Source organism: Patagioenas fasciata, chromosome 2 (genome assembly GCF_037038585.1).
Source record: "Patagioenas fasciata isolate bPatFas1 chromosome 2, bPatFas1.hap1, whole genome shotgun sequence".
NCBI lineage: Eukaryota > Metazoa > Chordata > Aves > Columbiformes > Columbidae > Patagioenas > Patagioenas fasciata.
Genome location: NC_092521.1, coordinates 77122869 through 77147671, shown reverse-complemented (window position 1 = coordinate 77147671; position 24803 = coordinate 77122869). Strand labels below are relative to the sequence as shown.

At 40.2% G+C, this 24803-nt stretch overlaps 1 protein-coding gene across 1 annotated transcript in view; it reads right to left on the bottom strand.

Moving 5' to 3' along the window:
- ANKRD33B (ankyrin repeat domain 33B) overlaps positions 1-9941 on the bottom strand; it is a 47662-nt gene extending 37721 nt beyond the window's left edge. The window contains exon 1 of the mRNA XM_065832508.2: positions 9510-9941. Within this exon, the coding sequence (XP_065688580.1) occupies positions 9510-9941 (432 nt within the window). The remainder of the gene's footprint in view (positions 1-9509) is intronic.
- Positions 9942-24803: the final 14862 nt, after the last annotated feature.

Below are 24803 nucleotides of genomic sequence, written 5' to 3'. Positions count from 1 at the left end.
GAGCTTGAAATGTTATACAGTTGAAACATGTGAAGCTACAAAAGCCCCACCATGACTCATTCCCATTTTGCATCAGCTTGCTTTCAGATTACTCCCTCTGGAATATAACAGGCATAATGGAAAATAAAAGAATTGAAAAATGTGAACTATTCCCACATTGTGAGTTTTTCCCACAGTGGATACAATTTGAATTGCTAATTCACTGCCAGATGTGCCACTACAGACTCTGTGACAACTGTCCTCTTCCTATGGTACTTAATTATTTCTTATTGAGACACACCAAGTGTGCTACAGGATTATAATTAGCCCAATCTGGATGGGTTTCATTTTTGTTTTTAATGAAAGTACCCTAAGAAATGGGTAAAATCAAACCTGTATGGCATAACATTTTGAATAATTCCAAAGGGTAACCTTTGGAGAGTGACTTTATTTATGAAAACATTAAATGTGAACTCCTGTCTCCAGTAAAGCCCGTGGGAGTTCTTTATTACTTTCACATGTGTCACAAGATTTTATTTCCTATGTAAGAAAACTACCAGCATTTTTCAGTAAGTGGCTTTTGTGCGACTATACCTCAGTCATGAAAGTTAAACCTAATTGCACAGTGCAACGATGGGCAATACAGGAAGAATACACAGAAAAATTGTTAGCAGGCAATACACTGGTTATGTCAATTACTAAAAAGAAACCTATCCAGAACAGAATGACCTGTACAAATAAAGTTTGAAAATTGGAACTAACTCCAAATAATCCCAATGAGTGGACATGAGGTGAGCCACATACATGCTCTCGTCAGGGACGGTATCCTCTGGCAATGCACACATAGCCCCTGCTCATCTAGTGTGATCTTCTGCAAGTAAAAGGCTGATTATGCTTTCTAAATCAATATTTACTTGAAAATTGAGAGTGTTTCAGTTGGTAATCATGTACCACTTTTCCTCAGAGAAAGAAATATGTGTCTTAATGAAATGTAATTTAAAATGAACCTGATGCACATTAGGCTCATGTGGCATGAAGCAACCAACACCTGTAAAGTTACACAAGAATTTACATACATATATACAAGTTTCTACTCGGTTTCATTATTGTTCTCCTCTGTGAAGCTGTATTACTACTAATACATAATAGTATTATGATAAAACACCTGATTTTTGTTGGTCTCTGTTACACAGTTAATTGTTACCAAAATGTATAACAGGGCTTTGTTTTTTTTACCTTTCGGTCTCTCTCTTCTTGAGTAGTAGAACAGTTTTTGAACATAATAGTACCTGCTGAAATGTCTGGATATATCCAAATAGATATTTGGATTACTTGTACTCCTTGTTCAACATTTGTTAGTGTTTATTTTCATAGTTTATATTATTCCCAAGCACACACATAAGACTGTGTGACTAGAATTCATATGACGACGAATGGTTCCTGTGCCACATGCAAACGTGAGCCTATCTCAAAAGCCTTTTCTGAAACATCCCCTGAAACCTAGCAACAAGTCTGGCTGCGTGAAAAACAAGCAAGCCTCACGTGTGTGAAAAGAGTGTACTATCTGACCAAAAGTCAACCCAAGCCTCCTGCTTGGGCATCCTCATCCCTGCCTTTCCACTCTGGTGCTCCAGGAGCCACAGCCCATGTCATTGCTTCCAGCACCAGCTAAAACCAAAGGACATGAAGGCAACTCAAAGTTAAGCTCTGAATGATGGTGAAAGATGTGGTGTGGGGAATGAGGTACTAACGATGCCTCAGTGGCACTTAGGTCAGAAGTAAAGAATTTTGGAGTTTTTGGATCCACTTCCTTGGTCAGTGTACTTGAAGCCTGGTAGCTCCTATAGGCTACTGAAATTCAACAAGACCCAGTTTTTCAGAGCAATCAGATGCTTCTTAGCAGTGATGCATTTCAACCTCCATTTTCTTCCTGAGAAACAATATTGGCATGCACTTTGTTTCAGGCCAGACATAAGGCCTGAAAAGTGATTTCTACACCGAGTAGTATCCTAATTCAAGGAGCACTCCTTACCCAGAGATTTGAAACACCCCTCAGGCGAAGCATTTGTGCTACCTTAAGCTCACACAAAGGTGTTACTGGATTTTTTTTTCTGTATGCTATAAATCTTAGCTCTTGACAAGGGGGAGGTAGAAAAACAACAGTTCTCAGAGATAAAACACTTCCATTAGCGTGTATGTTGGTATGTCAAGTATCAGTAGAGGTGCTAGGATCAAAACAACACAGGGATTCTCCATATAGTCATGCAGTGTTTACATATGTTGACGCAAACTGAAACTGATGAAACGGTTCAAAAATGAATGCCTGAATACTCTCACAAAACAACATGGAGCTACAGCTTGGTTTGGTTTTGGTCTTATCACATCCTCTTTAAAATATTACTTTTCGTATCTCAGGATAGCTCCAGAGTTTTCTTACCCTGTATGAGGCAGCAGTCAAAAACATAAGTTTTCTGCATGAGAGTCTTAAGTCCCACCATAAGCAAGGAGGAGAGCAATGTTACTGCCTTTTCCCACCTCCTTTATTGCAGGATTTACACCTGATTTTTCTAAAGCAAGTTGCTCTTTATGGACTTTTCTGAAGCTACTTTCTCCTGAGTTCTTTTAGACCTACTCCTTTTTTGCAGCTTCAGCATGAAAAGGAACTTTTATAGGAAGCTGTCTGTTTACAACACCTCTGCAGTACTTCCAAATAATATGATAAACCCGATTTTATCTAAATCTTGAATTTTGGAGAGCATTTTATGCCCCAATAAAACTTCAGGGAAAGAATCTTAGGAATGTTTAAGATAGAAAATTAATGCAGATATTCCTTCTTGAGTAGTTCCCCACAATAAAATAAATTTTCATTTCCTAATGGGATGAAGGAATTAGCAGTGTCACATTGTGCACTGTGAAATAAACCTCAAATATTCTCTTGGAAAAATACAGTACAACATCCTGAGGTCACATTTCTTACCTGCGTTGCAGACATGTTCTACTAAAGACATCCTTATAGGTCTGTGATAATTATCAGTGATGGATGTCCCACACAACCAGTCTTGTTAGATTTTGAATGCAGCTATATTTTATTACATCTGGAGTCAACCTGTGCTCAGCTGGGTAACTGGGCTCATTGATGCATCTCTGAGGAGCTCTGCAAATCCAAATACTTGATTTAAGATACTAACATGAAACACTGCTTAAATTAGCACAAAAGATTGCTATGACCTTTACTTCTGGGCTACTGTCAGGTTAAAATCAACCCCTCTGTTCCGTACATCTTGCATTAAGCAATTTGTCAGAATTCTTCAAGGAAACTGCTCTTTATGTGTTTATTCTAAAAGCTGCATCTCTTACAACTAAATTAAACTTGTACAGCTTTCTTACGTTGATGAGGTCTTCAAATCTATACCTATCAACTTCCATAAGAGTTATGTCTGTTAGCTTATGCTGCTTTTTACACTAGGTACAAACTGTATCTACCACCTGTCTATTAACTATCTTACTACCTGTCTATCCTCCTACATGGACGATGCAGCAGGTGTGGCCACACCTTTCCAGTGGTCTGCTAAAGACCTGCATTTCCATTCTTTATGTTTAAGCACCCTGATGGTCCTTATTGATTTTTCTCTTTATTCCATAGAAATTATGTTCCACGCATATACTTCTTCTTCAGTTGAGTTATTTTAAAGGAGATGTTTCTGTGCCAGATTTACAAAGGCATTACTCACCTAACACTTCAGATTAATGCAGACGAGCAGGCAGACAGCTGACCTGCCCACGCTCTTCTGACAACGCCTCCGAGTGCCTCTCTGTATCAATCTGGTCCATACTCTGGCTAGCTCACCGAATTCCATCTGAGCCAACTGACTTCATGTTTTCTGTGCTCTATGTACTCATTTCTGGTGGTTCCCGTGAGATGTAATTACATTATTTGAAGGGTTCCAAATTTTTTTGCAGCAGCTTCTGTGCTTTGCCATCTACTATTCTTTGCCTTGCCTTGCTTACTCACTTCCTTTTTAGAAACATACATATTTCCAGGGACTTTTTCTACAGCACTTGCATATTTCTGTACTTTTTTGAAGGTTTTAAGTTAAATTACTTTTGCCGTTATGGTCTTTTAAAAAGTTTTTCCACCCTAAAAAATTCCCTTTCATGGTTTAGTGTCAAGATGTTAAGTTTCTACACAATCCCTCCCATGAGAAGACCTTGTATGACAGAGTGTGAGGGAACTGAAACTGCCTATGAAAATATGATAAAAGTTCCCAGTGCTATAGCAGATGACATTCTTCAAATCCTTTTTCTGACATGGGATGACTTAAGCTATGTGCCGTGACAACTGAAAAACAAGATGTGGCAAGGAGAGCTTTATCCCTCGCCACAAAATGCTGCATTCCTGTTTTTTTATTTTTGCAAGTTAACATCATGAAGATAACAAAAAACAATAAAAATAAGTTAATGGAGTGTTACACAAGCTCTGGCACTCTTTGTGATACCTGACTTTCTAGAAAAGTATAATCCAGTACAATATTCCTTTACCTGGAAAGCAAAAACTAAACCACTGTCACTCTGTCCTTCTCAGTCACAATTTCAGGAGTGCAGACCTTTGGCAAAGACAAAATCGGGCATCAACTCCATGGAGTACTCACTATGCATCTCTCTGTGAAAAACTCTGAAGGGTAATGCTCCCTAAACCAGCCAGTTTGCCTGAAGCAGTTTCACTGTGGCAGTACGAAGCCTGTGGGCTACTTTGCCTCCCAGAGGAGCAGTCTGCAGCGTAGGGCTGGGAGACCAGTTTGACATGTATGATGCTTCAAACTCTGTCATGGGTCCAATAAGGAGACTGGATGAGTGATGCCATTCCAAAACACCCTTTTACAGCCAGCAATGCACAAACAAACCTCAGTTGTATTCAGAGAAACATCTCCACTCGATTCAGGGGGTAGCTCGCTGATGTTCTCCAATGCAGTGTGCCCCCTTCAGGAGGTATGTACGGTGCCCAAACAATGAGTTTCATCTGCCTGGTCTCTGCAAACTCTCTGCAAAGGCAGCAGAGGGAGGCTTTTTGGCAGGGGGTGATGGGACAGCAGTTAGAGGACAAGCATAACATAGATGCCTGAATCAGCCTTGGGAGAAACCCACTCTTCTCTGCTGAGGAGAGCAGGGGAACCATAGTCCTAATTTGTGCACTACACCATGGCGTGAACCCTCCCCAGGAAACTTCTTTCTTGCTCCTACTTCTCTGGGCTTACTGCCATAGTTGTCACAACCCTATGTTCTCACAACTTTTCAGATAGGTTTCTAGCCAGGATATAGCTACCTTATTTTTGTTTATTCAGTAACAGCAACTTCCAGGTTTCTGATGCGTTGTTGTCCCTTCCCAGATAATTCTTTATTTGTGTTTTTCTACTAAGTATCATGAGAGGGGAAATCAAAATAAATGTAGATCATGAAGAACAACAACAGTCTTCAAAACTCTGTTTTCTTCCATCAGCAGAAAAAGGAGAGGGGAACAAACAAACAAATCCAGCTCCGCTTGGTGACGGAGCTCCAGAACTACTGTGTCTCAAAGAAAACCTATGTCAGAGCAGTACTAATCAACATCATCCTGCATAAAATATTAACAGGAAAAGTCAACTGTACTCATCTATGGATTTAGGAGTATTTTCTGAAAGGAGAAGGAAGAGTTTACGAGCTGAATCACACAGATTATTTTGTCTTCACACTTTTTAAAGGGGCAAAACAAAGATCACAAATGTATGATCCCTACTCCGTAATGGTATACTTACAACAATAAAGTGTTTAACCGCAGATTGGTTCCTAGCCACTGTGGAAGCAGACAAAAGACTCATTGAACAATGATAAAAAAAACAAAAGCTGAAAAAGACTCTGATAGAATATTTTTGCACATGTATCAACTCCAAAACAGAGTTACAGAATACTTACTAATACAGACTATACCACGTGGGTTGTTAACACAAAACCTTTCTGAGGATGAGCTGCAGTGATTATTTTCAATCTAGCACGAGAATGTTCTTTGCCTTCTCTCTCTCTTCCCCATCCCTTATTGCCCTCTCTATTGTCACAGAAAACTTCTAAATTTGCTTGCATTCTGTGGTTAGGTAACACTGGATTTTGAAACTCTGTCTTTCTGAGTATATATAACCCTGGTCTCCAGGCAAGATTTAATATTAAGTGATGTTAAATTTATGAGATGCAAATACTTGAAATTCTGGAAATGTGACTAGTAAGGAAGCAAAACCAGTCCTCACAACACGTGGAGAAAAGTAGCATCATTATCGGATGACACTCTGGTTTCAGCCGAGTCAGGAGATTTCATCAGAGCCATGTTTTTCTCATATACATTTGCAAATCCCTCTTTATTGTCAGCATGAGGTAGGTAAATACTTCAGCATTAACAAATGAGAGGCTGTCCTGCATGATCTACCATTAGCATATTATATCCTGCCATAGTTGTTTTCCAGATATTTTGGTATTACATTTTGCAAGGAAACGAGCAGCACCAAGTTAGTCTTCTGGGACTCCATATACAGACAGTAGTACAACAGAAGATGTGGGGATCAACCCTTTGGGGATCCTGTGCAGACAATTATATATAAACTGTTGTTGTCTTGACAGTAATGAAAACGAGACCAGGAAGGTACTGGTCTTCAGGCTACGTGTGGTGACTAATAAATCGAATGTTGTGGAGTCTGGTTTAATGCAGGAAGGTGAACACAATGGAAATCTGTGCCTGGCGGGTTCTGCAGCTCACAAACAGAACATAGGAAAAAGACACTTCTGCAGAAATCCCACAAAAAGCTGCTATCCAGGCTTGGAAAATTGTCTTAAAAGAGATAATTGATATATTTTGATTTTAAAAAATACTGAGGAAAATAAGTACCTCTGGATCTTAGCATTTTCAGAAGTAGTTTCCTTCAAATATTAATTTTGCCCATGAGAGTTGCTTTAGGGACAAGGTCAATATTTAAAAGCAAACCAATGGCAAAACTCTAGCTGTTTGTGCCCAAATTTGTTTCAAGAATTTAAACACTAGAAGTTTCTTCTCCACGTTATTTTTTGAGATTTGAGTGTAATTACTTTCAGAATCAAAATATGGCATTGTCTAACTACCATAACCTGCTACATGCCCTGTTTACTTTGGAAAAAAAAAAAAAAGTAATTTTAAATTGCAAAAACAAAACTGAGTTGTACATACATGACACAGGTTATCAGATCAGGGTGGTGAAAACAGTTGGACAGCCCTCCCTTCACCATCCCACTTCTCTAAAAGCAAGTTATTCTTCTTTCTCTCTCCTGCCTCACAGAAAAGAAACAAAATCTTTGAAGAACTGAAAGTTCAGTTCATTTGTTCACAGCTAAAAAAAAATTAAACATACTTTCCAATAAATGCATGCTGGATCATATTGTGAACAAACATTGGCCTGGTCAAAGAAGGTGCTGAAAGCCAACAGTACAGATTTCAGCAAGTGAAAAATTTTATTACCACAAGTAGTGTATGTAATTCATTCAGTCACCTTTTGGCAGTAAAACTAAGTTTTATTTATGGGTATTGTGCAATGACTTTATATGACACTCAAATTCAAGAGCTGCAGAAATCCACAGAAAGAGTGATAAAACACCTAAGCAAAACTTCCCTTTTGCCAGGTAAAATTCTCTGAAAAAAAGGTGGTTTTCTATTGCAAAATAATGTGAATTTGCCTTGACGTTCCCTGTGGGCATGTCAGGACTGCAGTTACACCTGACATTTCAGCTCCCTAGCAGAAAGGTTGCTCCCATCCCATTCACATCTGCCTGGAAAAGTTAGACTGCCCTACTCTGTACTGCTGTAATTAGGGCACTTTGTAAAGGTTTATATCCCCTCATGTGGCGAGAGAACCTGGACTCATGTCTCCCACATCGTTAATGAGGCTTCCAGAAGCTGCTGAGTTACCGAACTTCTTTTACTTTGTTTTCATCAAAAAAAAAAAAGCAGAAAACAGAATTTGGTGTCAAAGTTTAATTTCAGGTCAAATGGAATATTTGCTAAAGTAGAGAAAAACTCTTTTTTTTCTTTTTTTTTTTTTTACCGTTGAGTTTGGATTCAAGTTGCAATTTTGTTTCTTTTGTAGGAAGCTGAAAAGATAAAGAAGAGTAACTTGCTTTGGGGAAGTGGGATGGTGAAGGGAGGGCTGGCAAAGTCAGTGTTTTCACAACCCTGATCTGTTCACCTCTGCAGAAGGAGCTGCTGTAGGCTGAGGGTTGGTGTCTACGTTGAATTTGTTCATACTTCCCGACTCAGCTCTGTATGACCTGAGATGGAGGATGCCTCCATCTCCGCAGCCAGCTGCATACCCTCTGCTGGCCGGGAAGGCCACCCATTGACAACGGACAGCTGTGGGGCACTTGGTCTTCTACACCACACATATGGTGGGGCCAAAGTTCGCCCACCATCACACACCTGAGGCACACTGAATCAATAGGCATCAGCAGAGGTGAGTGTTCACACAATGCCAGGCCTGGGTTTGGGCTCCAGCTCAGGTTCAGACCTCATATACAGGATAAATGGATCTGCAGGATCTTCAAAAGCTCCTGTAATATACATTTGGATCTCACACGTTACAGATAATAATGGCACCATATGTTGGTCTGGGCAGAAAAGTTGATTTAAAAAATCTCTACCCTCTGCTGCTCATTCGCACCTCCATGCTATAGGCTGCTATCCCCTCAAATGTGTTAATACAACTTTTTCTATCTGTATCTTTTTGCAGAAGCTGACTGCAAATCAGATCACTAGAAAATCTGTATTAAAAACAATCCTTTAGTGGGGTGGTAAAGACATTTTGTAGGAAAATTCCTACATCTGAGAACCAAAAAGCCCCTCTCTAAACAGCCTCAAACCAAAATCATTGTGTTATTTTCGATGCAAAGACCCCTTATTTTGCCAGAATACACAAGTCGCTTGCTCAAGTAAAATGATTTAAGCCTTCTTTCAAAACATTCCTGTCATAGACTAGTCATAGAAAATTTTTCTGAGATTGTTTATGCAAACTACAAGTAAAAATTCCTTAAACATAAATTTTAGTAACACTAGTGACAGGAGTTGCTGTTGCTAATCTTCCATATTGTTGCTTAAATGTCTCAGTTACATGTTACCTGGAAAATCTTTTCTACGTTTTCACCTTCTGATTTAGTCTAGTCCATTTCTGTCCCTTCCATTAACTAAGTAACATGCAAAAACTGAACCACAAACCTTGCACTGACACAAGCCCTCAACATAGTCCACCAGCAGCAAAACAAATACCAGGAGAACTCCAAAAAGTCTGATTTTAGTACAGGAACACCCCGAGAGCTGCTTGGCATTCTAGGAATTGGAAGCAAGCTTACATTTTGGGGGGAACTAAAAAAAAAATAAGAATAAATAAAGCAGTGTCACCCGACTCATGCACGCTTGCCCCCACGCTCCCCCCGCGGCTGTACTCCACGGGGAGGGCCCGGGGGTGGGCAGGGTCACGGCACGGGATGCTCACCCGGCGGTTGCGATCGGTCTCCCGCACCTCCTCCTCCTCGGGACCTTGGCGGATGAGCGCCTTGAGTACGATGGTGTTGTTGGTGCAGCAGGCTCGGAAGAGGGTGAGCGCCTCGGGGCTGTCGCGATCCCCTTGCTCCAGGGACCAGCGGTCCTCCTCGTCGTCCTCCAGCCCCCGCGGCGGGTAGAAGGAGTCGTCCGAGGCGATGCTGCAGGTGTCGGGCAGCTCGGAGAAATCCTCGTACTCCTCGCAGTCCTCTTCCTCCTCATCCTCCTCATCCTCTTCTTCGTCCAGCCCCTCGGCGGCAGCTCCCGCCGCTCCCTGCTCGGGGCTGCTCTCCGCCTCGGTGCTGGGCAGTTCCTTCGCCGCCGCCGGCGCGGGGCAGACCCGCTCCCCGGCCAGCTGCTCCCCGTCCCCCGACAGCAGCACCATGGTGGCCCCGGGGCCGGGACGCAGGAGCTCCCCTCCGCCCCGAGCGGTGCCCGGCGCCGCGGCCAGCGACTCCGCCGGGTCGCCCTCACCCGCCGGGCGCGGGGGACTGCCCGGGGAGCCGCTCACGGCGGCCGGTGCGCCCGGTAGCCCCCGCCCGCCCACCGAGCGCTGCCCCGCCGGGAGTTGCGGCTCTTCCCTGAGCAAACCTGAGGCGGGCAGGGGATCCCTCTGCCCCACTCACGCAAGTTTCGGACCCCTCCCGTGGGTCGCCCTGCAGCAGCCCGGCGGGCGGCCGCCCACGGGCCAGGGCATGCTGCCGCTCAGGAATTCCCCGGGGGCTGGTCCGAGCCTGCTTAGCGCCGCCGGCCCAGCAGAACGGCGGCGGCAAGCGGAGACAGGCTGCAGGCAAGGAGAGCAGGTCTGGGGGGAAGAGGCAGTCCGCAAACTCCTGGCGTGTAATCCGCTCAGCATCTCTTTGAGAAGATTGGGGCTCCGGCTTAGCGCGCTGACATCAGGGGCGCGGTGTAAAAGCGCTTTGCGGGGGGAGCGGGCAGCAGCCGTGGCTGCTTCCTTGCGCGCTGCGCAGCTAAATTGCAGCTGACAGGTGGGAAACCTGAATTTCCAGAGAACCTCCAAACTCCTCCACCGGGCCTGCCAAGCCGCCGTGCCCCTCCGCCAAGCGGCTTCCTTGGTATCTCGGCGGCGGTTGTGTTTCCGTGTGAAAGGATCACTCACTGCAAGCCCACCCGTCGGTGGGAGAGGCAGGGGAAGCAGGGCCAGCGGTACCCGGGACAGGTGGGGCAGAGGCTGCCACTGGTCCTTCAGCACAAAATGTGCAGTCCTGAAAACCGTGATTACAGCGATGTATGCAAAACTTCTCCAGGAATACAATTAGCTTGTGTATAATTATGTAATATTGAAACTAAGGAAAAATACTATACAGAAATTGAATGCTTTGAAGGACAGCTTAGTTTAAAGCAAATTATTCATTAAATCACATAACTCAGCCCTGACAGTAGAGATGTCAAGCATGTAGTTTTTATCAAAGACGTTTGGATATTAGGTTGAGAGGAATAATGCACGTATAAATCAAGCTCTTGCTTTGTCACAGTCCTTCTGAAATCTTTTTCCTTTCCAAATGCTATGGATTAGCACTGTTCTCTGTCAGGGAAATGGTGGGGGAAAGCCTTTTGTCCAACAAAACGGGATATTTGCTTTCTTCAAGAGCACTTTGAAGCAAACCTCATATATATGTTATGCTTCAGCAGGTGAATGTCCAGGGTCTGAGTACCTGTCTGCCTGATGGGAGAGAAACAAGCTGGTGTTTTTGCATGAGGAGAGGTAGAGTATGATACACACTCTTTCATTGAAAGAAGGTATGAATGGAAAGTAAAATGTGACTGTGAATAAAGGGGTCTGAGTAGTAGGTGTTTACAGTCTTTCATACGTCACTGGTGATACAAAGCTCAGTGGCTTCTTGCTGATCTCTAACTAGCAGGGTTAGCCCAGTGCCTAGCAGAAGGATATCTGTAATCAGAATAAGTAATAAATAGCTCCCTGATTGGCTGCTTCTGTGAAGAAGCTAAACTGGGAAGAAAGGCGATTAAACTATTCTCTCACCTTCAGACACCTCTGAGATTACTGTTGAAGTACATTACCAGCCACATTCATGCCAGTGTTGCCAGTCTCCGATTATTTATTTGAGTAAAGAAAAGCCCTTACTCTGATGCTGCTGTATGTATATGTTCCCAAATCAAACAGTTTCGAGCTGGCTTTACGTGCAGCATGACAGTTCTGTAGGATTAACTTTTTACTCTTTTTGCCTATCAATTTTTTAAGTATTTGCATTCACAAATTTTAAGGGCTCCAGTAATTTAACTTTTTGTTTCCTGCTCAGTTAGTGTGGCCACTGATCTGCTCAACAGAATGTTAATATTTCCTAGAGTACCACCTGTGTTTTGGAAGAACTCCATTTTTTTCTTCAGACCCTGCAGCTGGCAGGGAGCATTTGCATATTGTCAGCCTGAATTCATCATAAAAGTTCAGGAAGACATTCGGCTCCAGTAACTTTGCAAAGCAGGAAAAATTAAAAAAAAAAAAAAAAAAAAAAACAAACAACTAATTCTAATCAGAGAGGAAGAAAAATCTTTTGGGGTGAAGATTCAGCTCGTCTCTAAGAACGGATTAATCAAATACACTTGTTTTGTTTCTACCACAAGAATAAAGATTTACTTGATTTGCCAGATTGATTTTTTTTTTTCTTGTTTATATGAAATATGCTAGGAAAGATGCAGGCAGCGGTAACTTTGAATAGCAAAAGCAAAACTAAAAACCAAACAAAACAAGGAAAAAAAAAAAACAAACACCCCAAACTTGAAAAACCCTAAGTCTAACCAGAGCAAAACAGCAGTTATTCTATATAACAACAACAACAAGTTTTATACTGAAAATAATAATATTTTTATCCTCTCTTCAGAGTTTACCTTATTGGCTTATTAATGGTGAAAAAATGAATCTGTTCTCTACCACAGCTGTAGTGGTTCTACAGGGACCTCAGAGACAAAAGCTTTTTTCTCTCTTCTGAGCGTGACACTTTCATTCTTTCTCTCAAAGAACAGTGTTATATGGCTTGAGCTTTCATAGCAAGGTGTCAGCCTGGTACACAAAATACACTGTGTTTGCCATTGAATTTTTCACTTCTACTACTGCTGTTGAGGCTGTAGTTCAAATGATTTAATCTCCATGCAGCTTGACAACAAGCTATCACAGAAAGGTGCAGTTAATTGGATATAAACTGTTACATGGTTCCCTAAGATGACACTGCAGCCATTTATCTTGTCAACACAGAGGCTCCCACCAGGGCTAGTCTGCTTGGGCATGGTTATAGATTTAAAATAGATTATACCTGGTTTCTCAATTCTTTCAGTGACACAGCTTGTACGTGGCAAACAGCGTTTCTTGTCATTTGTGCTTCATTGTGCGAATCAAATTAAAACAACACAAAGAAAGGCCATAGAATAGGTCTGTGGATGCTTTATAATTATCATAAAAAGCCATTTTAATGGCATTTGTAAGAGGATGGCCTCAAACTTTTAATCTAGGAAAGATATCAGTTAACTTCATTTAAGTTAAATATTGGTATTTATAAACCTTGTAACAAAAGCAAATAAATAAAGTTTATAATCTTAAAGCAAATAGCCCAGAATTATTAGTCATTATCATTATCTAATCAAATTTTATTGCTGGGAAGTAGCAAGGCAGGAAAGTAAAATATCCAGAGCAGGTACCACCTGGCCCTAGGCAGAGAGAGCTTCCCTTGAAGAAATCAATTTCTAGAATGACTATAGCATCAGGTGCCTCCAATTTGCCTCATCAACGTTCGTAAGACATTTCATTTATAAACAATTTTGAGTCTGAGATTTAATGAGATTCACATGCAATAGTAAAATTAGTAAGAAGATTCAGTGAGTGTTATGTGTTCTTCCACATTCAATAATTCAGTCTAAGGAAAAAATTCACAACACACTGAAAGTTATTGCCAGTATTCTTAAAAATGAAATCTAGTCAGAACAAAAGCATTCATTTCTTTTATTAAATAAAATAAATAAAAAAAACCCTTAGTTTTGGTTGTTTACATTGTTTAGGTATCTGAAATTTCTGATTAACAAGAAGCCTGTTAATGTTTTATTTTTATGCACCTGATATCTATGCACCCACTTTTGAAATTCTGGGGTTCTCTTCTTCAGTTTGTCTGACTGTAAAAATCTACTAGATGAGAATCTGAGGCCTAGTTGGCTTCTATTGGTGAGGTTTTTTACACTGTTTATGCATCTTCCTGATATATTCCCACAAACTGGCAACTCAAGCTGTTTCAATGATTTCAAGGGTTTTACAAATTCTTGGTTGCATATCAGATAGAGTTTTCTGCAGTCATTTGGCTCCTTATCCATTACTTTGTAAGTTTGTGCCAGGAGCAGATGAAAGGATGGAGCAGTGTGTTGTCACCTAGTAGTACAAGCAGTAATATCATACTGTTGAACAAAAGAGCTGTCTCACTTCTTTCTCTCTTGAATGACTTATAAAAGCTCCTTTTTTGAGATGCATAGAAGATGTTTTTGTGGGCACTGGATCCCTCTTTGACACTTCCACCAGAGCCACCAAAGGAAGTATTCAGAGCATAAGGAAACCTCCCTTGAGCAATCTGCCCATCATCACAGATGAAAGAGGAACTGAAGGCTCAGAAAGGCAAACATGGGGAATGGGTTTGGTGGCATGACCTAAGCCAGCATCATTGCAACACGAACCTGGTCCATGCTGCAGGTCACAACAGGTGCCACGGGGCTCTCTGTGGAGGAAACGTGGGTCCTGAGGGAAACAAGGCACTAAAAGAGGTGGGATATTGCTTTTTACTGACAGCATCATTTTGATTTTTGGAGACAGACTGATAGCAATTTGTACTTTCAGTATTAGCGCCTCCAAGCCTTGCGTTGATCCTCAAAACAGACTGGTCACTGTGGTAAAACTGGCTGCTTGAAGTTAGCCTCGTACAATATTTAGGCATGGCTGTAGGCATATTGGTCCCTGGAGTTGCTGAGTTCTTTGCAGGGCTGGTAGGCTAATAAATCCAGCCTCATGATTATTTTGCCTTTTTTGTTTGGTTGATTTTTTTTTGTTTGGTTGGTTGGTTGGTTTTTTTTATGCTTTGCTGGGGCTGTAGCAGGATATAAACAGGCTAGCTGATGTGAGGCACAGAAGTGTAATTAAGCTAGGCAAAAGACATCAGGCAATGTACTGTACTTGAATGTTAATGTTGGGGAGGCAAGGGCAAAGAAGACATTCAAGGTAAAGTTTAAGTTTTAAGAATTCAGTTTTAAGAATTAAGTTGAAGAGATCACTTAGGAAATGGTTCCTGTCAATTAGAAAGAGCCAAAGAGAGACAGCATTTGTGTTCCTATTTACCTGATTTGCAGGGGTAGATGGGGAGAGCATTTACAAATGAACAGGTTCAGCAGAACTTGCTAAAACCACCCCACTTACAAAGCCCTTTGGAAGGAGCAGAGTTGGAGCCTCAGTTTTCCTAAGATCTGGGTAAGATTTGTTGTGAAATCGTGCTTGATCTGGGAGGTAACATCTGCTAAGGAGCTGTGGGTGGAAGCAGCAATGTTTCCTAGAAACCAAAGGCTTGAGCTGAATGATGAGAGTGGAGCCAGAGAATAAGAAATATTAGCAAACATCTTGCTAAATGTTAGTAATTTCTCAGTTGCTGGTATCTTCCAGCTGGTGCTCAGTCAAACTAAATGTTGTTTAAAATATCCATGATACCAACCCATTGGTGTCTCTGTGCAGTTAATACGGTGAAGGGACATAAGTGTAAAAATTTGATACTAGTTCCTGTAACTTCATTTACCAGCTATGAATGAAAACAACTGGTGTTCAGCTTTTAACATTAATCTGTATTTTGTCTCTACTTGAAATCAAAAGCATGGCCTATTCTAGAAAAATATTGTTTCCTCAAGGCACTGTAACCTAGCTTGCAGTCAAACCTTGCAAGCCTTGCCAGTGCTGAGCTCCCTGAGGACAGCAGTGGTTAGTAGCAAGTAGGTTTCTCAGGATAAATTGTGCCAGTTCTGAGCAGGCAGGGCAGTTCCCTGACAGAGAGGAGAACCTGGAAGGTGAGCACTTACCTCCTCTGCACTGGCTGGTGGGGCTCAGCTTCATTGCGGGGAGTTTGGAAGCCACTTAATTAACTCTTTTTGAATGATTTCCTCGGGACTGTGAAGAACAACGGTTGTAGCATTGGTAAGCACATAAAATATGCTGCTGTTGTGCTTTTATATGTTGGTTTCCTATTTTTGAAGGTGGTGGGTAGAAGGCTGACAGTGGAGGAGAAATTGCAAGTGAAGGAGAGATGGGTAGAGCTTGAGTTCCCACAGAGCTGCTCTTTTCAAATATATGCTACTGTGGACTGTGTTGATGGTGAAGATCCTTGAGATTCTGCCACATCTGAAGAGTGTATTATGGAAATCTTCACTTTAAAATACTTATTTTTTTTTTTATTCTGAATATTATTTCTTAAAATGCTACACATGCACATAACGATGTGGAAACATTCATTGTTTGAAATGTCAATGGCTACCTTTTTCGTTGGATGAAAGCTGATGAAGACAGAGAGTAGGAGAGCATAATGTTTTTCAAATGATAAGTTTAATTTTGTTTTCCTGCATTTTGATATCTCATACCAAAATAACACAATACTAGAAAATAATACACGTATAAAATTATTAGGGAAAATAATCCTATACATATCCCATTACTAGATTATAATTATTGGATCATCATTTTTGTTTTTTTTAAATTGGATTAGTGTGCATGAGGACTTACTTGTAAAGTGTTATTTTATTTTTGAACTCTAGTGTAGCAGAGGACTTCCCACATACATGTGTGAAAGCATGTCACTTAGCTGAGTATCTAAAATAAATAAGTAATTTTATCTTTACAACAAAATCTTTTGCTCCTCCCCAAATGAATTTCTTTTCACATACAAGGAATAAACCATACATTTGCTTCACATTTTCCTAAAATTCTTCTTTATCGTCAAATTATGCAACCAAAAATAGGTTGGGCTGATTGTGGTATGAATAAGCCTGCTGACGCTAATCCACAGGATGAAAATGTGTAGCATGTCTACTGTTACACTTCTGCAACTTTAAGATCAGTTCACTCCTCTTCTACAGGTTTCCTGCATGACTGTGAGTGTTTCAAGCTTTTCCATCCATAAGGTTTTGCTCCTGAGCAACAATAATGGTACATGTTTCTTCTCCTGGAATGCTTGGGACCTAAGAACATCACAGTTTTATAGAGGTGAACCTACACCTGTGTTTGACTTCAAGCCATGGAAGCACCACAGATACGTGTCTATCTATCCTTACTGTTGCCTCGCATCAGCAAACTGTACAGAAGTCAATGCTGAATTCATCCTAATTCTATTTTTTCTGGCAAACCCCAGAGAAAGCCCTTATGTGACCCAGTTTCTATTTCTGAAATATTATGTTTTTAATCCTCTTTCTGTTTCAGTTTTGTCTAATTCAAATTGGGGATTGGACACTGCTATCTAACGCAATACAGTACTGTAGAACATTGACATGAAAGCAGAAATAGAAATAATTTCACAAAGTAAGTTAAGGGGAAGAAGTATTGCTGCCACAGTTTATTCTTAAATACCACCCCATTTTATTGTCCACCTTTCTGTCAGAATTTGGAGTGCTTTAGAGTATAACTTGCATTGAGTAGCCCGTTTCAGCAAAGCATCTCATGCTGTAAAAGTAAATATTGTACTCATTTTATAAGTGCTGAAATTGAATTAGACGCTATTCGAATGCAGCAGAGCATTGTGTAATATAATTCAAAGACATAGTTGTCTTACTTTGGCACTACTCAAATACTTTAAATGATTCATGGTTTAAATGGCTTGTCCAAATCTGTATAGCCAGGCAGATGGGGAATAAGCTATGGCTCCTCAATGAGACTAGTAGAGAAATCCACCTGAATATATATGGTGTAGCTTCATTGAGGGCTATGAGTGGTCATCTTGGATCTATTTCTCTTTTCTGAACATAATGAATGCTGGCCAACAAATATTATAAATGACACTTTATGAAAAACACGGTTATTATATGATAATCAGTATAATGGATTTTCCTTGGACTGTTTCCTCTACATTCTTAAATATAAACCAGGACACTGAGAGACAAAGAAGTCTCCAGCAAGATCATGTGGATATAAGACTACTTTGTTGCTTAAGTATGGGATTTCAAAGTTTGCATTTGTTTCTTCGTACAGTATCAAAATAATAACACTCTATATTTGGAAATGTAATTCATTGTATGTGCAACGAATCATGCTCAAAGAAATTCTTGTTTTTCCTCTTCCACCTTTTCCTAACACAATTGGTCTTTCAAGTCTTCAGTGGTGTTTCACCAGAATATGCAATCATACGATTAACTAGAGGCTTGTATTGAAAAACAAGTATGTTTAAATATTTTGGAAGGTCTTTGCGCATGTATTAAAGCAGTTTAGAGAATTAGTCCCCTGATAGATATATGTGTGGTTTGGAAGCCTTTTAGAAACTCATAGAATAACTGTGGGGCTCTTATTATTTTCGTATTTTGTACATTATCTCTTAGGTTTTCTTGTCTCTAACAGGATCATACTCATTTTCATCTCTGCAGAAATGCAATGCTCTTCAAGGATATTATTAATTTAATGTTTTCCTGAAATAATTTACATTGCTATACTGCTATGTTAAAATAAATAGATACTCATCTCATCCAATGGTTCCCTTGTTTCTTGGTGTTTTCATAACACAGTTTTCTCAAATCACAACCATCATGGGACTTATCCCAGAAGATACACAAATGAAAGCAGATTATCTGTGAAAAAATACCTCTTTAGAAACCATACCTCCCATGTGATCATTATTTAAGCAATTTTAAATATCTTAGTCACTCTGTTGTACCTCTTTTTATCAGAATTCTTCCACTTATGAAAGCATATTTCCACTGACTTGCTACAGAAGAAGTTAAAAGGGTCAGTAGATAACACTGACTACACTTTTGTGGTAAATTCTGTGCATTTCCAATGGTTTCAGTTGTGTTACTATCCATACTCTTCTGTATGTGTATAGTGTATAAAAATGAAGAGCTGTCACTGTTCAAAACACATTATGCCATAGAGGGCATATATTGAGGGTTCTTCTGACCCTCTATACAGAGCTAGTTAACAAGTAATACCAAATGGAGAGTGCAACATCTCCTTCCTGCACTGTTGTCATTGCCTGAATTTTCTTTACAACTCCAAATAAAGTCTGTCACTGATTCAGTGAAGGAAATAGACGCTTCTGTCTCGTGGTATTTTCTTTGGAAACATCTTATGAGTCTAGTGTAATTTCCTTTTGATTGCTTCTTGCGTACTAAGCAACAAGAAAGTCTTTAACTTCCTCTGTAAAAAGGCAGCATGGAGGGATGAAATTTCTACAGTCAAACTGCTTCAGAAGCAGCAATTAATAATTGGAAGCCACTGAGATAGGTAAATATTGTTATCTCTGCTTTTCAGTTGGTGAAACTGAAATAAAGAGGTCAAAGTCAATGTCTTCCAATTTAAAATCTATGGTTGGACTTCAACAGCTAAATTAGTGTCATGAATAGCAGACTTTTGAAACCTATAAAATCAAAATGACTGTACATTTTCAGGAATCCTTGAAATCTGAACACTTATTTATATGCCAAAAGTGTTGTAACCAAGTTAAAGGTTCTTGCTTTAATGATTAGGGCAATGTTAGGTCATACTCAAAGATATCTTGAATCTCTTTAGGTTTTGGAATTTTGTCTTATATTCAGTAGTATATATTTGCATTTAAATTATCCTCCTCCCTTTATTTGCACTTGTGTAGTGCCAAGATCTTTCAATTATTTTTTCTTTAAATAACTTGGTTGCCCTTAAAGCTAAGCTGGATTTAGATTTGTTTAGTTTCCTTCACTATGGTCTGTGTCACACTGATGAAGGATCTTGCACAAAAGGAAACAAAAATAACTCCATGGGTGGTTGTGGAAAAGATGAAAACATGCACTTTCCTGATGAAGAGAGAGGGAAGAAAGAGCATCCTGCTTTCCCAGAGGATAGTAGCAGGGAAGGGACAGGGCCAGATCATGTAGCTCTCTAGAAGAGGGTTTGCACTTGATTCTTTTCCACATCCATGCAGTCCTGTTTGACAGGGAGTCCAGAGTGCAGTGGCAGGTGGTGATGCACACCAGCAGCAGCATGACTGGTGTGTTCTCTTCGCTAATGGGTTATTTGTTAATGAAGTGCTGACCCCATGGGACTCAAAATGTATCACATGAATGCATGGGTTTTGTAGGGCTCTTAAATGTTGGGGCTTTCAACTGTAAAACTTGAGTGTTTGGGACTGATTGGCCCTTTTAATCCTCTCCCTCACATTAAGGCATGTGACCAAAGAAGAGGTTGTTCCATTTTCAGTAGACATGACACAGAAAATACAGTTATGCTGCCTAATCTAGTAATCAGCAGTGGAAGAATACAGGCTCTTCCTTTATCTTAGCTCTGCATTCATGTGATCTGACCCCTCCTTATGCTATGTATTTCTCTTTCCCTGGCAGAGGAGCGAGAACCAAGTCAGGTATCTCCTTTCTGGTTATTGCGTGGAGGTGGCATGTCCTGCCTGGAGGCGCTGAGCATCCTGATCATGTTCTGCTCCACATATGGCCAAGTAATAAGGGGGAACACAAGCTGGGAGCCACTGCTGAGATAGATAACTCTCCCATCGGAAGCCTGGAGACAGTATTTTGGCAGTCCAGGAAAGGCACATGCTTCACCTTAATTGTGAACACAGTATATTATTTGACTATATTAGTGTATTAGCATTACAAACAACATAATGAAGCATGATTTGTAGAAGGGCTCAGTGTGAACTAATTGTCCTGGAAAAAAATGCCATTTCAGAATGCAAACAGGAAAAATAAACCTAGAAATTCCCTAGAATTTTCCGGGAGGAATTTTATTTACAAAATAGGAAGAGAGAACTGAGAACTTGCTAGCAAGCTGATTACATTTTTTTGTTGATTGGGTTATAAAAATGACATCTTGCTTGTCACCTAGCAATGAGATTTACCAGCAGAGACTTGTATATTGAGCTGTGTTTGATTGCAAACTCTGCTGAAAATGTTGTTTCGGGAATAATAGGATACAATGTAATTTAAAAAGAATTACTGTTGCTAATTTTTGTTGTAAATGTAAATATCTTCAAATAAGGTTACTGAGATAGGGAAACCCATTCCAGCTATAACAAAACTGCTAGCACTGCTGTGAGATTTTGCATTGTGCTGTGGTGCACGATGGGCTGGAGACTCTGACATAAGGGTTGTCTCCCAGGTCCATGTGTTCAGGGAGGTTGCCAACACAGCTGGAGAGTTCCAGCAAAGGTTTTAGTGACGACTAATGGTGAAAGACATGTTAATGAGCTTTGGAAAGCTTTGAGGTCTACTGGGAGTAATTTCTGAGAACAAGCTACATATTAGTGGGAAAACTCCCTGTGAAGAACAGGAAGTCCTGTGAAACCAACTTCCTCAGTTTCCAGTGGAGTCCCATGATGTTCCCATTTTTTACACAGAGAGAGCTGCTGAAATCACCTGCTCGTCTAGAAATCACATTTCTAAACTAGACAGGCAAGGAAAAGGAACACTAAGTATGCTGTTTTAAATACCTGATGATTTTGAAGATAATCTGGTCATTTATGTTGCTGAGTATAGGATCTTTGACAGCTTGAGTGTGCCGGTCCCTGCAATCTGTGAATCCACTGTGATGCATTTCCTACAAAATGACACATAAATTGGGAGTAGTCTTCAAATTTGTGGCCTGTCTGAGGAAACTCTGCTGCAATTTGGGATACAGATCCCACTTTCCCTGTGCTTGCTGAGAGTTACAGTGTGATAGTATCTCAATGACTTTGCAAGCTATTTATTAATTGATAAAAACTCTGCATAATTTGAAATTTAGCATTTAGGAATCAGTGGTTTGGCAGTACACCTGACTGACAGGTATGGTGAGGAATATATATTTATGGGTTTAGTAGTACAATGGGCACTCCCATATTATATTGCCCCATTATTCTGCTACGTAGGCAGAACAAACTTTCAGAAACAATAGGTAGTCCAGTGTCTATAACCCAAGTTCATGGCTACTTGTCTGCATCTACCCTTAATTTCAGTTCCATTATTGCAAGCTTTTCATGTGTGGCTCAAGGACAGAACAAAGTGATTTCTTTCATTATGGGGTGCAGGTTTCATTAGCTATAGATCTGTGATGGACTTTAAGAGAGAAGTTTCTGTAGCCTGTGATCAATAATATCAAGCCTCCCATAACAGAGACTCAGCTCCTTGGGTCCTGATGTAATTAAGGCAGCTCAACAATTTCCCAACCATGTTCTATCACTTAAAAATTCATCAAGTTTTAAATGCTCAGGCAAAATTTCTTAGGTTTTAGGAATGTTGCTGTTGTGTTTGTTCATTGTTGTTGTTGGGGTTTTTTGGTTGTTTTTTTTGGTTGTTTGTTGGTTGTGGTTATGTTTGTTTTTTTTTTTTTTTCCCAATTTGGTTTGCTTCTTTTAACGGAAAAAAAGAAAGGACAAGCGTGCTGTTCTGACATGTTGAAAAAACCCTGGTGTTCTCTTTGAAAGCTGACTTTCCATAAATATTTTGATTACTTCTTTTTCCCAGTGGTGTCTTTCAGCCCTTTGAAGCAAGCTGACTAGCAATCACTAGCTGTGTGTTCCTGGCTTTCAGAGGGTCTTGGTTCCTTCAGGTCCTTGATCTGTTTTTCAAAAATCCTGATTGTTCACTGCTACAGCTGAAACGTATCTATGCTAAAGTGGGAGAGTATCCTGTAGAATTCTTAAGGGAAAGATGAAGGTAACTAGGCATGTGAGTTAAGTTTCTAAATACATTTAAATTTTTTGCCTTATATGCACTGACAAAATTCAGATCCTAGGCACCTCCAGCAGTATGCTCTAAATTAGTGGGGACTTATGACCCCTGTCTTTTTGTGTTTCGTCTTCTTTGAAAAAGCTTTTTTAGCATGTGACAAAGCTTGTTTCCCAGAGAACCATCTCTTTAAAAAGCCAGGCTTTACTTCACTTCTCATATTATTAGTTTTTTTTCCTCCTTCTTTATCAGGAAATATAAAAGTTAAGGAGAGATGGGCACTAAAATAATTTCGGAACTACCTTAAAAAAATTCTGAATTTCTGCCAGACTGCCTTCACTTTCAGCAAACTCCTGTTTTTACCAGCCTCCCACCCCTGCTTCAAAAGTGTAACTCAAGACATTTTTAATCGCGATTCCTCACAGGCCTGGTGTTACACTCTGGTCCCTAATTAGGCAGTGACATGCTACTGTTTTTTCTACCTGTGCTGTGAGTGGCACAGATGAGGCATCACCAGAGCTCAGCTACTGTGGGTCAAGCTAAATAAGCTCTTATCCTCCCTGCAAAGCAGCTTCTTGGAGAGGAGGCAATGTACGCACCGCCCCTGCCAGTCCGTTACACAAGAATTTGTGAGACATCTGTGGATTACTGGCGTGAGGATGCTCAGTTTACATAATGGTACCCAGCTCCCAGGCAGCACTTCTCATCAGTAGGTATTAAAGTACTCTACACAAAAAAAAAAAAAAAAAAAAGGTCAGTGTTATCATCCTAAATTTACACATTCTGGTTTTGGCTTTGAGTAAAGGGCATTTTCTGGTAGTCAGAGCAATGGTAAAATACAAGACAGCTTGTGCAAAGATTTAAAAAGCTTGAGCAATGTGCCTGAGTGAATGAGGCTTACCTATTTAGCACTTAAGACCTGTGTCTGAATCTGATACATGCCTGAATTACCTTTGTGTAACCTTCCAGTCATAAAATTAAGTACTGTTAATTAGCTGTCTGTCTATGATATTTTATATTTTGGGCTGCAGAAGTAGCAGTCCCTATAACTCAGTTTGCTTAGCACTTTTCATACTAAGACCTTGCCTTTAGTTGCATGTGTTCATGTATGTGTGGACAACTGTGCAGGTTGGGATCTTTAAAGCTGTCTCAAGTTGATCTTTAAAAACCTTTCAGAAACAGTGCTTCTGCAGTAAAAAGTCAGCACAAGTTGAAATTTGGTGAAAATATTTTTAGGCATAAAATGGAGGTGTTTCAGCCTCACCCTGTCACTGGATGCAGGCTTTAAAGTTGCCATTGTTATTTCGTTGTCTGCACCCCACATATGCTGCATTCCCATAAGCCCTTTGCTTTAGTTCTGCCCCCAGAATATGAAATAACAGCGTTTTCTTTCTGCATTTTTTCCTGTATTTTTCCTTTTTGGTCTGTAACTTCTTTAGACCAGAGTCTCTGTTTTAAACATAGTCCAGCTTGCCTGGACCCCAGTGTCACTCTAGAAAATTGCTGCAACTTCACTACAGGAAATCTATACTGATATAATATTATTATAGGCTCTTTGATCAGCATTTCACAACATAATGAAATAAAAACATGTTTAGGAAGAGGAGTGTATCTCGTAGGAATGATCATTTGTTTGACCTTAATCTGTCATCGGCAAAGCTTCCAGGCTGCACTGTATTAGCAGATGGATAATCGGCTCCAGCTGAAATTACTTGCACAAGTTAAGTAGTTTATTTTCTCGTTTTCCTGCAGTGAGAGTCTCTAAGAACAGGGCTGGCATATAAGCACTCACATACATTCATGTATAAATGTGTTGAGTTCGTTGTTTTCATTGTCTTGAGTGAGAAGCTGAGGTGTTCCATCTGTTCTCCAGTCCTTTGTGCAAGGAACAAAAGCTGGAGCCAGGTGACTGTTGCTTTCCTTTTTGGGGAGAAGTCTGACCCAAAAGTGCAGCACCTACGTCTGCCTCATTTGGCATATATTCCAAAGGACATGGGGAGGGACGTTTTTCACCAGATTCACTGGACTTTCGATCATCTTCAGGGTTTTTTTCTTAGAATAGCTTGAAAAGCTTCTCTGGATTGAGCTTTTAGTAATGTCTTTGTGCCATGTAGAGAGAAAGTAATTAAAAGAGAAAATTTACTATAGCAGTAAATTAAATTAGAAAATCACAAGGTTTAGAAGAAATAGGACTCAGACGATAAAACCAGAGGGAAAAAAAAATAGAATGAACACTCATTTTGCATGCATGCAATCTTACTGCCTCTAAGTTTTTTTTAACAGGTTAAGGAGAGCTCTTAAGATGTTTTTCATAAAAGTGTAAGTAGCATGAAAAAAAAAAAAATATCGATGTTGCTAATTACACAGGTTC